At 42.3% G+C, this 16439-nt stretch overlaps 1 protein-coding gene across 8 annotated transcripts in view; it reads left to right on the forward strand.

Annotated features, from left to right (window-relative positions):
- Positions 1 to 16439, forward strand: part of BDP1 (B double prime 1, subunit of RNA polymerase III transcription initiation factor IIIB) — an 81182-nt gene that overhangs the window by 52331 nt on the left and 12412 nt on the right. For 6 of the 8 annotated variants that reach the window (XR_009461104.1, XM_059725078.1, XM_059725084.1 and 3 more), the window contains exons 24-35: positions 349 to 580; positions 1485 to 1687; positions 2372 to 2762; positions 4289 to 4417; positions 4708 to 4744; positions 5679 to 5762; positions 9752 to 9983; positions 10784 to 10941; positions 11271 to 11415; positions 11855 to 12041; positions 15464 to 15524; positions 16231 to 16432. Coding sequence is in view for 7 of the 8 variants with exons in the window: in XM_059725078.1 (XP_059581061.1) it covers positions 349 to 580; positions 1485 to 1687; positions 2372 to 2762; positions 4289 to 4417; positions 4708 to 4744; positions 5679 to 5762; positions 9752 to 9983; positions 10784 to 10941; positions 11271 to 11415; positions 11855 to 12041; positions 15464 to 15524; positions 16231 to 16432 (2061 nt within the window). In the remaining variant the exon portion in view is untranslated. The remainder of the gene's footprint in view (positions 1 to 348; positions 581 to 1484; positions 1688 to 2371; positions 2763 to 4288; positions 4418 to 4707; positions 4745 to 5678; positions 5763 to 9751; positions 9984 to 10783; positions 10942 to 11270; positions 11416 to 11854; positions 12042 to 15463; positions 15525 to 16230; positions 16433 to 16439) is intronic. The other 2 variants (XM_059725080.1, XM_059725079.1) reach the window with 2 other exon arrangements.

Raw genomic sequence — 16439 nt, forward strand, 5'->3', positions numbered from 1 at the left:
CCCCACCAAAAGAAAATGAAAGATTAATGAATTTAAGTTTATTTTAATGTTGAGTACTCCATGATTCCCACAGTGGCTGGCCCTTACCTCCCTCAGCCCCAAAATACTCACCATACCCTGAAAGGATGGTAAAATCCCTATCCAGCCATAAACAAGCTGAAAACATGTAGTCTTCTCTTCTCTCCTTTTCATTCATAATGAGTGGATTAAAAATTAAAGTATGGATGAACCTTTTATGTAAGGCTTTCTTATTTTCTGGTTCACTCTGGGTAGGGTTTACAAGTATTTATATCAATAAGGGTTTTAGAATTGGCTGAAGCGCAAGATGTATTCTCAATATTTTCTTAGGTTGAGTGATAAATTTACTTCTGAAGAAGAAAGCAAGCCAAGTAAGAGAGAACCTTCACAGTTACGGAGAGGCCATCTACAGAGGCCTAAGCCAAATCTAGTGAAAAAAACTAGGAGAGAAGTGCCTGGTGAGGGAAGAAGCACAATTGAGGATAAGTGTGATGCTGGAAATGCAGATGAGGATCTCATTCTGTGTGGGAGTAGCAAATCAGAAAAATTAAACGCATTAGTGGTAAGTACTGAAAATTTGGAATTGGAGCAGCTTATGTCCCCTTAACTTATCTGTTTTTTTGCAGAAATCCAGTCCATGGATAAGAAAAGTTAAATTATCTCTTTGAATCTTTGCCTGTGTCAAACATGTGCAAAGCTTACATTTTTCTGAACTGTTTACAAATAACTTATTTCCTTTTTTATAATTTTACTGCATGCATTACTTAATGTCTTTTATTTGCACAAATATACCCAGCTTTACCAGCCTGTTTGAATAATGTTTTGCAGACACTGAAGAGCATGTATATAAAGGCAGCCATTCCTGCTGACTATTTCTTTAAATATGTATACTTTAAATATGTGACTGGAGGCTGTTGTGTTCTGGGAAATGTTCTGATATAGTATTTACCAAACATGGAACTCGCTTTAAGTAGCTCTAGTAGTTTCTTCAGTTTGTTCCAGAGCAGATGAAAAATGCATCTTTTCACACCTTTCGTCCCACCCTTCCCCCTTAATTAAAGTGTAGTATTTGCTTTTCCAGAAAATGGAAGTGGCCTCCTCTTCCCAGCTGGCTGTTTGTTGCCACTCATGGTAATTATACTAGCTAGTTATGAACCAGCACAGATTTGGCCATTGGTTGTCCAGAACTAAGGCATTGAGCATTATGCCATTGTACAGAAAAAATACCGATTAGCACCCTTTGACTTTCTCTGGCATGTCTACTTCAGAGGCTTGACTGCAACCCCAATTAACAGGGGATTCTCTAAAAAGAAGCAGATGTCAGTATTGTACATGCTCCTAAACTTTAGAAACTGCTTTTTTCCCCTCACGCCTCCATTTCCTTACCCCTGACAATCTGTTAAGTGCCCTATAAATATTATCAAACATAAATCTTAATAAAACGTACTGTCTTACTGTCTACTTAGCATGGGTCTGCTAATTTAGCGGAAGCAGTGTCACCTTCAGAGGTTTCAAGAGAAAATATTTCTGAGGAATTGCCCCATAAAAGAAGCAGGCCATTCAGAAAATTCCAGTCCCTGGAGAGATCGTCAGAGAGTGAAAATCAAATAGAACAAGATGATTCTCAACTCTCTGCTGCTGAAGAGAAGACTTCAGACAAGCTGACAAGGTAAAGCAACTAAACGTTTTTTAATATGGGCTGCAGGTTTAGAGAGTTTAATCAGATCTGTTATGGTCCCAGAATTTGAATTTCTTGCTCTTCCTGTTTCTCCTTTTAGTAGAATGTGCACATATGCATGCGAGTTCCCTGACTAGTTTGTCATGGTTGACATTTTCACCTTGGGAAATGTAAATTATATTTCATATCAATTAGCAGAGACAAAAAACAAATGATCTGCTATCCACACTGACGTCTTAGGAGAGACACTTACGTGAGGTCAGTATCAGAAGAATCTCTACTAAGTTGAAGTGAATATGTACACTTTTGATCCCTCGAAATAAAATAACTCTTTCCTTACCAGTTCCTTCTAAATTTTACTCCACAGCAGAGTTTTAGAATAAACTTCTGCTAGAAGTTAAGAAAATAAATTGACTATCCATGATGCAAATTAGTACTTTGCTTGCTTGCAAATGAGTGGGCATTTCTGACTAAAGGAAGGACCTTTATGCCAGCGTCTGTCAGTATTTAATTACATATGCCTTGCCCTTTTATCATGATGGTAATCATTACCAGTGAACTTGCTGTGACCTGTAACATTAATTTCTCTTCATGTTTAGGCTGCTGCTGTACTAAAAGTCGTTGTTGTTGTTTTTGTTTATTATTAATTAATTAATTAATTTTAATATGTATTAGAAGGCAGTGGAGAAGATCATCCAAACAAATAGCCCTGCCGAAACGAATCTCTGAGCTAAGAGCAGCTACTTCATTTCCATCTGAATTTGAGGCGGATCATTCTGAAAAGGGGAAATGGTGTCGGAAGTTCAAACCAAATGTCACCAGAGGCAGAGGCTCAAAACCTGCTCGCAGCAAGAAATCTGGGAAAGACCATAGGAGTTCCAAGGTAACCTTGGTGACTCTCAGGGCTTCACAGGAAGAGGATGAAGATGAGGCAGATGACTTTGAACTGGATGATGAAGATGAGTGTTTTGCTCCGGAAGAAGTAAATAAAGCTCCAGTGTTTGTTCCTGTAGGTCTTCGATCTCCAAAACCTGTTCCTGTCCAGATTGAGGAAACCATGGAAGAGGTATGACATCAATGTTCTGTAGAGGTGTGACATGTTAATTTGTTGGGGTGTAGTGTTTCCTCCTACTGCCATCTTTTGCACTTGTTTCACTTAGTGCAGTGAGCTTAATTGACAGAGGCGTAGTAGCAGAAGGCACCCTCTTGGTTTGGGACAAGATGCATGGGTAATCCCTGCCCAAGGAACATACTGCATCAGGTCCAATCCTGCAGTGAGTTCTGTAGCTTTAAGAGCACCACATTTTATTCATTGGCACTCTGTTTGGTCACAGATCTGAACTTGTGCAGCCCATTGCAGGCTTGAGGCCTACGGTAGAACAGGTGCAAACCAATTACTATTATGTATAAGTGTCAGGGATTCAAACCTGTTCCTTTTTCTCCCTTTGATCATAGCAGTCTTGTTTCTTGATATTTATACATTCTTTTATAAATGTAATGTGTATATATTACACAAAGACTGTTCCAAAGTGTTAAAGTTGCTAAATGGTGCACTCACGGGCTCAAATTAGAACAGCTGAAATGTTAGGTTTGCGTGTAGAACCTTAACTTGAGTCTTGTGTATGATCAGCATGCTGTTTTTAATTACTAGAATATAGTGTCTAGACTTTTAAATCAAAGAATTCTATCATGTGAAGTCAGGCCAGTACCTTCATAGAGTATCAGCACAATTGGAAACTTTGGATCCAAAATATATATCTCTGCTACTCAAACTAACAGTAATCCAATAAGTAACCCAACAGTAACCCAATAAAATCTGTTGTGGGTTTGGGAAGCGAGTGGTTTGGAGTGGTTAGATCTTTCTGTCCCCATTCTTGAGTCCATACTCTCTGTTCTATTTCTCTCCCACCCCTTTCTTCCAGCTTCTCACCCCAGTCTGTCTCTTCTCTCATACTCTGAGACTTATTTGTCTTGGTAAATCAGTCCTCATCTCCCTTCTTCTCTCCTCTTCTCCTTCTTTCCAGTCTAAGCTTTCTTTCCTAAAGTCTGGCTTTTTTCCCTTTTGCATTCAAATTAAGCTGTTTCTTCTACTCCCTTGGTGCTGGCACCCAGGAGTGTTTAGAGCACAGGAGAGACTGTCTGTATTCCTTGAGGATGGTTTATGTGCTCTCTGGTTAGCACATGGGCACTGTGAGGGGATGGAGGATAAAGAATCCTCAGATAATTTTATCTGCCAAATTGTGCGTGTGCAGGCAAACTTAGAAATTTGGACGTTTTTTCCATAGAATAGCACAAAGCACTTCCTTGACTTTTATACACTTGAAGTTTAAGAAAGAAACAACAGGAAATGTAATCTCATAATTTGAAGCAGTTCAGAAACCTGAACAGTTGCGTTTCCAGCATTTTTCTGTAACACACATAGTACTCTTTCCTTTTTCCAATTGTGTAGTTTAATATTGCATACATAGCACGGATTGTAGGGAGGACAAGTCCTTCACACTGAAAAAGCACTAAGTACATGTGAATATGTAAAATTAGTGGTATTTTCCCCCCTCTTTTGAGCTAATAAACAAATAACTTCTATTTTTACAGCTTGAAATTTCTGTGAATGTTCCAGACGTGCCATGTGTCACAACTGCTGAATCTCTGTCTCCTGATTTAAATGTACCTGTTCAAACTGGGATACAAAGTAGTGAAAATTTGAATGCCTTACAAATTGTGGTAAGTATTATTTTTTTTGATAATTGTGTGCATTTTTTATATCTGTGATCACGGAGGACAATAATGTTATATTATAATGGGTGAGCACAGCATGAGTATTAACTGTGCAGGTCAGGTAGCTTAGTCAACTTCCTCAAAACTAATATGTAAAGCCTTTAACCTGAAATCAAGTTGAGTTGCTCAAGCAAATCTTTGAAATGACAAAGTAGTCTTTGGGAATTGTTCAAATTGCAGATTCACTTGATTAATTTGGGGTTTTGGTCTTAATTGATATTTTCCCCCTTTTCAAGGGAGTGACTACACATGAAAATCCGGAGACAGACACAGGTAAATATTGAAGAAACGTGTTCATGAGTACTGTCTGCTTTGACATCCATAATGTAGTGTTTTCCCTGAAGGAATTTTGAGTTTAGAAGCAGCTTGCACATCCTGTGGACCAACAAAACCTGAGCTAGTGAGGTGTGGTAGGCTCTGTGTTTTAGAGGAGCTATGACACTTCACCTTCTTCAGTATGGTCCATCGCAAGAGACCACGAGTTACAAGGCTATTGTGGTTGTCCTGTCAACCCCTTCAACATCTACCCGTGTTGTGGGTAACTATGCTAGAGGGAGAGTAGCTTTTATGGGAGCCTACAACATTCACATGCCCCAAATGTTAGTGGCTAGGAAGTACTGGGAGCTCATTCGTTCTGTCCTCTTGCCCAGTAGAGTGCGCATGCTTCCCTATGTCCAGTTGATCCTTTGGCTTTTAGAATTGCCTTGCCTATTTTAGAAATGTCATGAAATTAACTGTAAGAAGTATTTTTGCTTTAAGAAGTCAATGACTAATGACCCTTTGGTTAATTGGGTAAATCCTATTTAAACTCTGTGGGCTTATTTCGGTGAGAGAAGGATAGCTTTGTGCCAGATGGAAGTGCCGTGTTAACAAATTGAATTGGTAAAGGCTAAGGGACTGGAGGTCTGGATTCTAAACTTTTTACTGCAAATAGCCTGTGTGACTTTGAGCAAATTGTTGCTTCTATTCATCTCTTGTCTTTCAAATGGGAACAAACAATACTTTCTGAATGTTCTTAGAGTACTCTGTTTAATGAATGAAGATTGCAGTGTGCATTAAGTGTTCCTAGCAGAAATCTAGAGCCCTGAAAAGATATTTAGATTTATTAGTGAGTGTAACACTTCCATGATCCAAAAAAAAAAAAAAAGAGTTTAACATCTAGGAGTGTAACTGCTTATGACTTGAGTTTTTGTGAACAACTCCACAGGGGCTAATGATGGAAGCACAGAAGCTGCCATGACTTTGCTTGCAATGGGAGATCCAATGTTCCAGTTAAAAATAAGCGCTAAAGGTAGGCTCCAGTTTATGGGTTGAAGCTTCCTTTCAGCTTCATGGATTCACTGATGGGTTAAGAGTTGGATGGAGGTAGGGTAGAAATATTTTTGGACCTTCCTTCTGTATCCTATTGCAGAGCAGTAGATCAGAATATTCTTACTTTGTGCTTAGTGGTGCTAGGAAGCAGGATGTATTGGAGCCAGGATAGCCTAAGTAGTGTTCGTTACATTATGCTACCCAGAGGCTCATGTGACTCTGAAAGGAATACTGATGTGCCCTGTGACATGAGTATCTACCCTAGCTGTGTCACAGGCAGGGTGGCACTTGAGTAAGTAGTGGGCAGTTAGCATCTTTTCCTTGCTCACTTCTTCTTTTGCATCCTAAGAGAGGATTTTGCTGGATTATGTGTGGGTATGAGCTATAGTCTGCCCCAACTTTGGACCCTGCACCACCAAGATGCATAAAACAAGTTATTAAAAATGCATGGATCAGTTTTCTTGATCTGTTTTTGTTTTTTGGGTTGTTGGTTTTTTTTGCAGTATTCCTGCAGCTTGTTGACATGTTTATTTCATGTCCTGAATTAGCTGAGGCTGACAGTGCTTCACAGGCACAATGTGTTCCTCTCTGTCGAAGGAGCAGAGCTGACAATAAAAAGAAAAGGAAAACCAGTGTCAGTAATTGATTGATAGTTCCATGGCCACTCACATTTAGAACTGATGTAACTATGTGTAACTGGATCAAAGACCAAGGAGGGGAGAATAAGCAACTTAAGTTTCAATTTTTCGGCCATTAGCTCTTCATGTATTGGCTGTTGAACTTTTCGGAAAAGAGGTGCAGAATGTTCAGTAGTGTTAGCTGATCTTTCAGTGGATAAAATGTTTGTTTTCCTTGACAGGGTTTTCATATAGCTCGTTTTAGGGCCTTTTTTAATTTTTGTGTTTTATATTTAAAAAAAAAAGGCAATAATGCAAAGATAGTGTATTAATCTGTACATCCATTCATTCTTCAAGGGAGGTGAAACTTTTAATGGAAGCTTCATTTACAATAAGTATCAAATTAGTACATATTCCTTTCCTTTTTGCCTGCAGAGCAACATGATCATGCAGAACAATGTGTTTTGCTGAATAGGACATGAATATTGAGTTAGTCTCTACCCTAGAGAGCTTGCACCTAGAAAAAGAACAAGATGCATTAGATCAGTGGCGCCAACCCTTTTGACAGTTGTGCCACTCCAGTGCCCATCCCCTGCTGATCTGCTGCTCTGCTTTCTGCCTGATCTTCTGTCTTGCTGCCTGTCCCTTCCCTGATCTGCCATATGCCACAGTCAGAGGCTGCCCGTGGCACAGCATTAGGGGGCCCAGAAAAAACATTACCCTCAGGCATACACAAATGTTCAGTTGGATGGTTTGCAAAAGGGGTGGGGAAGCTGCTGCTCTGAAATATGCACCTGTTGTGCTGTAACTGCAGACCCTGGTAGACCTTACACTTAAGAGCTAGGGACAGACATTCAAAAAACCCGAGCCTGAGCTGATTCAATCTTTGCTGGTTAGTCTAACCTGCAGAGATCAAACCAATTTGCAAGTGGATAGACATTCACTTTTCATTCTGGAAATGCAGGCATGTGCCTGCAGTGGCTCAGACCAGAAGCCCGGGGCACTAGAGCGTGCCCCACCTTCCCTTCTGCAGGGAAGCTGAGCTGAGGGGGTGGGGAGTGTGGCCAGGCCCTGGCAGGTCTGTGCGACTAGGAAGGCTTTAAATCCCCACCTTGGCCTGCAGGGTTCAGAGGGTAGGGGAAGAGGGAGCATGGCCAGACAGGAGCATGGACAGATGGCCAGACCCCCAAGGAGGAGAGGGAGAGCTCTGCCAGCCACAACAGCTCCCTGACAGCCGGGAACAATCCTGGCACACAGCTCCGCTGCTGGGCCCTGGAGGGGGATTCTTCCCCCTCCTCCTCCCCTTTCCTCCCCCACTGCTATGGGATGGGGAGCGGGGGCTCTGTGCAGCTCTGCCTGGGCTGGCCCAGCCTGGGTGCTGGCAGCGGCTGTCACCTAAGCTACAGCTGCTGAGGAGGGCCCACTCCCATAGCCCGGGGCAGCCAAGGCAGCCGTATGGTAGGGCCAGCCTGGACCTGGCCACAGGGGTGTGGCCCTTCCCAGCAGCTGCGGCTCAGTGATGGGTAAGCTGAGCCCTGTCAGTGACAGCAGCCTGGCCCAGTGTGCATGGGTGGTGGCTGGCCAGGCAGTGGGCTACCCATGCCAGCTTGGAGGTGCTGTGGAGGCTTGTGTGTCTGCAGCAAGCCCCTGCAGTGGGTGGCTGCTGGGCTCCAGGCCTGCTGGCACCTCCGAGCCAGCCCAGGTAGCCTGCTGCTTGACCAGCCGCTGCCTGTGCACGCTGGGCTAGGCTGCTGCCACTGAGCGGCTCAGATTCCCTCTCACTGTGCTGCACCTGCTGGAAAGGGCTCTGCCCCTGCAGCCCAGCCTGGGCTGGTCCTGCCATACTGTTGCCTCAGCTGGGGCTCAGGCTAGAGAGCAGAGGGGCGGGGCCAGCCCTGCTCTCTAGAGCCGAGAGCACAACCCCACCCAGGGATGCAGAGCATGCTGTGGGACTGGTTTAACTTAAACCAGAAAGGGATTTGGGTCAGAAGTTCCATTAACTGTTTGACCCAAATCACTTAGGTCTGATATTGCATTCAACCAGGTATATCTTAAGCCAGTTTTGGCCGTTTTGAAACTGGTTAATGTACACTGAACTTATGTTCTGTTACAGGTTTAAACCACTTTCTGAACATTTAAATGAGTTTATGTGTAACTTCGGTCCCTAGCCAACAAGTGATTAGTCTATTTATCGCATCTTATAGTAATCTGGCCATGTATCCAAGAAAGTTATGGCATCACTAATAGGGATATCAGTCACAAAAATATTACACAAAAATGTGTAAAATGTTTATGGCTGGTTTCTACTGCCCTGTAAATTGAAGTTGTGGCAGGGTTAGGACCATGCCAGAGTCTCCAACCAGTCCCAGTGTTCTCCCTGCCTGTTGATTGTTGGCTGGATCTAGAACCATACTGGGGTTCTAATCAGCTCCAGAGTGGTTCCCAGAACTGACAATCATCTGGCTCCAGGACTTGAACGTGCCTTGGTGTGGTTCCTGCTGGCTGATGATCAGATGATCATTGGCTAAATTGGGTCCATATTAGGCCTCCAACTGGCCATAGTGCAGTCTGCAAGGATGGCTGACAATCAGCTTATTGTCAAGCACCTCACTTTCAACTTAGTGGTGTAGGGGAAGCCCAGGATCATGATTCCAGGCTCCCCCCTGCACTGGCAAGTAGGGCATGGCTGGGATCTGATCCCCAATCCCAAAATCACACATCCTGCCATGCATGTGTGATGAATGTAAAATAATGTCTTTCAGCAGCCCACTATATGTGCAAGAAATAAAGATGTGGTAGAACTGCTCCCACTTTAAACTTGCTTCATCTGGAGTTAAAGTTGGAGTGATTTAACTTGCTTGCACAAGACTACAGCAGTACACATCATCTCCCCTTTCCCTTTTGAAACTGCTCCAAATTGATTTTGTTTTCCATATCCCTAGACATTTTCTGAGTTTGGGGGGGAGGGGTGTTAATTGCTTTTTTTGTCTTGGGTGGATTTCATGGATACTAGTATCTCATGAGTCAGGCAAATGGAGAAAAGCTCAGCTAATATAGTCAGTAAGTGCTAACGTTCTGCTTCATCTTTTCTACCTTTCAGTGAGAAGAATTGTTTACCACCCAAGTTGGCTATGCTGCTGAATCATTCTTATTATCCCAGAATTAGGCTGTTAACATCTCTGCTCATTTGGGGGAGTTATTCCTTGCACCCTAGCTAACCAATGCAATATGTGAGATACTGAATCCTTGTAGAATGTGGGTTATAATGAAAAATATCTGAAGATGATCTGCCTGTGAATGGGTTTGTGTGCAGCCTGCTTTTTAACTAGGTCTGTCTTTATTTTTAAACAAGGATGGACACAAGTGTTGCCTGAGCAAGATGAGCTGGATGTGGCTGGTAGCTTTGTAAATCAACCTTATGCAGAGCACAGTGCAGTTCTTAGTGAGCATTCACTTTCTTCACCTGCTACTAATAACAAACTGGTTCCACTGGAGGATGGAAACAAAATCATTCTAGAGGACCAAAGCACTGGAACAGGAATAGGTGGAGAAGAATATGCCAATGAAAATGCTGGACACAGCAGGTTGATTTAATTACCACTTCAGTCCTTTTCTAGAGTAATTTGTACTGTGATGTTGCTCCCCTTAGGTGCTCTTAAGTTGGCATATAATACTTGTTCTAGCTGTTCATAGGTTGTACAGTTCACTTCACATGTATGCCTCCATCTCCCTCCCCCCACTTCCCAACTTTTTAAATATGAATTTTTGTGGGTTACGGTCGGGGAAATTGTATGGGATTAGGAAACCACTACAGAAAACTCGCTTCAAATTAGGGCTGTGCCTGGAAAAAAAAAATTAAAACTCTCCAAACATGACTGGCCATTTTTTATTTTTTTTTTTTTACCTGGGTTGTTTTCTAAAGACACTGAACCACAGGTAGAAGCCTAGTTCCTGGAACTAGGATGAAGAAAGCAAAAAAACAAAACACAACCTGTCAGTACTGTAACTTCATTGAGTTATTTTAACTGTGAATTGCACCTCAAAAAATACATTCCCAGACTATCAAGATCAACTTGGCTACTCTTACTAATTTCTAAAAAATTATGCTACATTACATTTTTCAAGATTTCAGTGACCAGGGATGCATGCTGGCTGTTGTAAATATGCCCCTTTTGGTCCTCAAATCAACCAGTCTTTTTGCTTTTGTTCCTGCCGGCCTCCTTGTCTTCTGTTGACTCCACCACCTATTCTTGATCTCCTGACTCCCAACTGCCCCTAACCAAGGACCTCATTATGGGTATTAATTACCTTTGAATGCAGAATGTTAACATTCAATAATGAAGTGTTAAAGTCTGCTTATAACATTTTTCTTGCTTTCTTTTAGTGATCATTTTGTCCCTAAAGCTTGTAACACAGGATTGACAAGATGCCTTTTGCCAAGGCCTAAACCAAATGTTGGAATATTGGAAACAAATGGGGATGCTTGTCAGAAATCTCAGAGTCCAGAAATAGTTGTGGAGCAATTGGTGCAAGTTGAAAGTGGTAAGGTTCTTTTTATTACCAAATTCTGAAAACTAAAACTAAAAAAATAGGTTAATGGATTCAGGGGCTCCTTTTTCTGAAAATCTTATGCTTAGAACTAAAATAGAAAGCTTAGCTCCCTATTTGTGTCTACAAAGAAGCATCACATTTTCAAAAGCTTGATATTCAGCTAATGAATTATATACATCTATACTGTAGTGTTGTATCTAAACCTATCTATTAATATAAAACTGGAAGTTTTGGTTAGGGTTCTCACTATGTAAGTTTTAATTTTCTTGGAAAGCAGTTACAGCATAGCAGTGGCTCATAATTTTTTTTTTTAATTTTAGAGGACGAAACACTAAGTGACAGTGCAGAAGAGGAGGTGGTGGAACTAGATCAGAAGATCCGATCAGGTGAGAATAGTCCTTCCAGTCCAGATAATTCTGCATCCAGAAGCACAGACCTTGTCAAACAAGGAGACAAAGCTGAGAGGTACGAAGACCTGCTTTATGTATATGCTAAGTATCTGCCTTAAATACTCTGGACTACATTTTCAAAAGCATGCATTTGAAATCCATGTATAATCTAGGGAGGTGAATGTAAGTTATAATTCTTAGTTTTAGGAAATTGGCTTCTCTAGCTATTGCATGTTTGGGGGGCAGCAACCTGATTCTGTGGCAGATTTAAAAAAAAAAAAAGCCTAATATATATGCTGTATAGACTACATGTGGGTGTTACCGTTTAGGCTTGCCTTGATATGATAAATGATTAATTTTGTTAAAGCTTTGAAGTTTGGTTTTATGCTTATAAGATTTTTGCATTATATAAACACGTCTGTGCAGAATGGTTAAAGCTTAGATGATACCTGATTTTTTTAAAATCCTCTGATATATGGTCAACTGATTTCAGATTACCTGTGTAAATCTTTCAGAACCAAAAAAGAGATGAGAGAAACTTGGGAAGCTCTGGGAGAGGTAAAAGCTCTCATCACATCTCCAAAGGTAGAGTCTTGTCAACCTGGGCTAGGGAATGATCCTGGTCAAAGTTTTACACTTGGCTTTCCTGAAGGAACTTCCTGTGATGCTGAGAACAACTTATATGCAGTTGAATTACTTCAGGTAACCAAAAAAACCCTTTTATATTATGGTCTAGAAATGCCTGACTTCAAAGACTAAAATGGGAAATATCTTGAGAAAATTATAAAGGCTCTGACCGTTCCATTCATACAGAAATAGGTGGATGAAGTATAATGGAAGGTGATGGAAAATACATCTGACTATGGATGAATGGGACGTATAAACAGTGGAAACAGGGAGAAATTACTAAAGAGGAGTATGCCTCCTCAGCTCGCAGTTGTAGGGAGGCAGTTAGAAAGGCCAAAGCTACTATGGAGCTGAGGATGGCATCCCAAGTTAAGGATAATAAAAAATTGTTTTTCAGATATATAGGGAGTAAAAAGAAGGCCCAGGGTGGTATAGGACCACTACTGTACATGCAAAAGCAATTGGTGACAGACAGGGGGGGCAAGGCTGAACTCCTCAATGAGTTCTTTACCTCAGTGTTCCTAAATGAGGGGCAAGACAAGTCTCACAATGGGATCGTAGAGAGGCAACAGCAGGGCACCAGACCACCAAGCATTGACTCTAAGATGTTGCAGAGTCACTTGGAAGGACTGGGTGCGTTTAAGTTGGCAGGCCCGGATGAGCTCCATCCGAGGGTACTGAAGGCACTGGCTGATGTCGTTGCACAGCCACTGGCAAGAATATTTGAGCACTTGTGATGTTTGGGCCAGGTCCTGGAGGACTGGAAAAGGTCCAGTGTGGTCTCTATTTTCAAGAAGGGGAGGAAGGAGGATCCAAGCAACTACAGGCCAGTCAGTCTCACCTCCATCCTTGGCAAAGTCTTTGAAAAGATTATTAAGGCTCATATATGTGAGAGCCCAGCAGGAAAAATTATGCTGAGGGGAAACCAGCACGGGTTCGTAGCAGATAGATCATGCCTGACTAATCTAGTTTCTTTTTATGACCATGTTACAAAACACCTGGACGCAGGAGTAGGGGTAGATATCAATTACTTAGACTTCAGGAAGGCCTTCAATACGGTATCCCACCCCATGCTGGTGAACAAATTATGAGGCTGTGACTTGGATGATTACACAGTCTGGTGGGTGTCAAATTGGCTAGAGGGTCATACCCAGAGAGTGGTGGTGGATGGGTCGGTATCGACCTGGAAGGATGTGGGCAGTGGGGTCCCACAGGGCTTGGTCCTTGGACCGATACTCTTTAATGTCTTCATCAGTGACTTGGACGAGGGAGTGAAGTGTACTCTGTCCAAGTTTGCGGATGATACAAAACTGTAGGGAGAAGTGGACACACCGGAGGGCAGGGAACAAGTACAGGCAGACCTGGACAGGTTGGACAAATGGGCAGAAAACAATAGAATGCGATTTAACAAGGAGAAATGCAAAGTGCTGCACTTAGGGAGGAAATATGTCCAGCACACCTATTGCCTAGGAAATGACCTGCTCAGCAGCACGGAAGTGGAAAGGGATCTTGGAGTCCGAGTGGGCTCCAAGATGAACATGAGTTGTCAGTGTGACGAAGTCGTCAGCAAAGCTAACTGCACTTTATCATGCATCAGCAGATGCATGACAGACAGAACCAAGGAGGTGATACTTCCCCTCTTTCGGGCACTGGTCAGACCGCATTTGGAATACTGCATGCAGTTTTGGGTGCCACACTTTAAGAGGGATGTGGATAACATGGAGAGGGTCCAGAGAAGGCCACTCATATGGTTAAGAGCTTGCAGGTGAAGCCCTACGAGCAGAGATTAGGGCACCTGGACCTCTTCAGCCTCCGCAAGAGAAGGTTGAGAGGCAACCTTGTGGCTGCCTATAAATTCATTATGGGGGCGCAGAAGGGATTGGTGACCATCTATGAATGGTCTTTCCTGGCTTCAAACCCTATGATTTGTAGACTATTTGGCTGATTATTGTATTTCAGGCCCAAGGTATCTCTAATGTGCACTTACACAAAGTTAGTTATGCGGACTCCCTTCACCTCCCCGTCATCCGTCCGTGTCCCATTCCCCCCCCCCCCCCTTGAAGTTTACTTTCTCAAGCTTTGTGCATGTCTGGTGTGGGTTTTTTTAAATGAACAGGAAGCAGGGGTAAAATCAAACAAGAGGAATTACATAGTGTATATTTAATTTGTGGAACTCATTGCCAGAGGACGTTGCAGGTGCAACTGGTATAGACAGATTCATTAAAAAGTGGTTAGACCAGGGATGGGCAAAATGCGGCCTGGGAGCTGGATGTGGCCTGCTAGGCCATTCTATCTGGCCCACAGGGCCCCCCCAGAATTTAGAAAATTAATATTAATCTGCCCTGGGCTGCCTGTCATGTGGCCCTCAATGGCTTGCCAAAACTCAGTAAGCAGCCCTCTGCCCAAAATAATTGCTCGCTCTGGGTTAGACACTCATGGAGGACACATCCACTGAGAGCTGCTAAATAGAAGAGTCAGGGATGTATAGTCTAACATACCATAATCTATGATGGTTGACCAGATGAATTACGGCAGATATACACTGCACTTATTTTCCTGCCCCCAATAGGGAGCCAGGTCCCATACCGTACGCAGAGCATGGACAGCCTGACTTCCTGCCTCACTCTCATGCCATGCACTATAGATAGGCAGCCCAGCTTTTTCCTGTTGTATGTGCTATGTAGCCTGGATCCTTGTTCCCCCTCCTGGCAGGAAGTAGAAACAGGAGAAGGGGAGTAGGAGTTTGTAGACCCTGGCCTCTACAGCAGCAGGAGTGATGCAGGAAGTGACAGCTAGCAGGAACTTGCAGGCCATGTGTTACTCACAGGCTGGATGTGGCCCAGAGGCTGCAAGTTGGACAGCCCTGTACCTAGTAATTGACCAACAAAGAACTTAGGAAGGATAACTAGGTTCTTTTGCCCACTTGGTTGAGAGCTCAGCTGACCATACCAAGTGAAACAAAGTACAAGATTGAATTGGCCTTCCTAATACTGGGGGGAGGAAATATAAGAAATAGCTGTAAAATATTGGTTTTTAACAGTGCTGTCTGCCATGACACAGGAGGGGAAAGGTGAGTGACTAAGCTGAATGTTTTTCTTCAGACTCCGTAACGATTCCATAATTGGCAACGCAACTAATGATTTTTCTTTGCACTGCTGAGGAATCCATCATGTGAGTCAGCTTTGGCAAGATTTTGCTGTGGGAAATATAAACTTTTTAATATTTTATTATTATAAAATGAAGATGATGCTCTGCATATGAATTATATGTAAAGCAATGCCTTATTTACTGTTCTCCAATTGTTGCTAGTCCCTGTATTAGTATCCTTTCACGTAAGTACCTGGAGGTAAACATTAAAAAAAGTCACACCATAACCAAATTCAGCGCTTGCTTAGTGTTCAACAAGACCCTGCATCTTCATGAGACACTAGACTTTTTCTGGTTTCCAGTATTATTTGCCAGGTTTACTAATATTTCTGCTTGATATGCTTTTGTAGACTGAGGCAAGTGCTCACAAACTTCATCATCAGTGCTTAACCAGCCCAAAGGAGACTTCAGGTACAGTGCATTAATGGTCTAAAATAGCAAAACAGTGTGGTAGCCCAGGAATCTTGTTAAGAATATTGGGTCACTGCTTCCCAGAAGCACTTTTTAGTGCATGTGTATGTATTTAGTCTGTGGGTTTGTGTATATAAAATATACTTGTGCAAAGGTGGATCAAAAAAATTGAGAGCTTTCTTTGACCATATTGATGTGTTTTGATTGTATATGCTAGTAAAGCAACTTAATGCTGGTGATTAGAATGACAGGAAGTTGTTGATGGGAACTATTTTTAAATGTTAAGTTGTGGGTCATTGAAGAAAACTAAGCTTTAAAACCTTTTGTTGCTGTGACAGAAACAACCTTACATGTACTGTAGGGGAGTGTTTAAAGAAAATGGTGAATCTTCATGCATTGCATGTTTTCAGGGCACTGTTGTCTTCATAACGTTAAGTGAAGACATTGGTTGGGACTCCTTGTAGAGATTATATACAGCTCCTTAATTAGCTCCAAAAGGGGCAGTTTGAGAGAGTTCTGGATCTTTCCTTTTATCTTAAAAGGGACCAAGCAGTGTTATCTTTACAAGACTCTTAGCATTTTATGCCCAAGGAACAAGAAACTGGACATTTACTATGGTTATGGTACAGAGCACAGCTAGAATGATTTCTGTAGCTGTTGAAGTGCTAAAATTTATTTCTTCTCCTCTCTTTTCTACAAATTCTAGCAGTAAGTGGTTGCAACAATGAATATCAACCAGACCTGGAAGAACAAACATTTATTTTAACTTTGGTGGAAATCCCAACTGACTCTAAAGAATACAGTGATGGGTCTGTTTCACTTGAACGTACCTCAGAACCATTGCTGCCAGCCCCAATAATACTCAGTCCAGTCAATACAGATGGAGCAAAAACGGTGGGAGAGCAGAGGTAAATT

Source organism: Alligator mississippiensis, chromosome 3 (genome assembly GCF_030867095.1).
Source record: "Alligator mississippiensis isolate rAllMis1 chromosome 3, rAllMis1, whole genome shotgun sequence".
NCBI classification, from domain to species: Eukaryota; Metazoa; Chordata; order Crocodylia; family Alligatoridae; genus Alligator; species Alligator mississippiensis.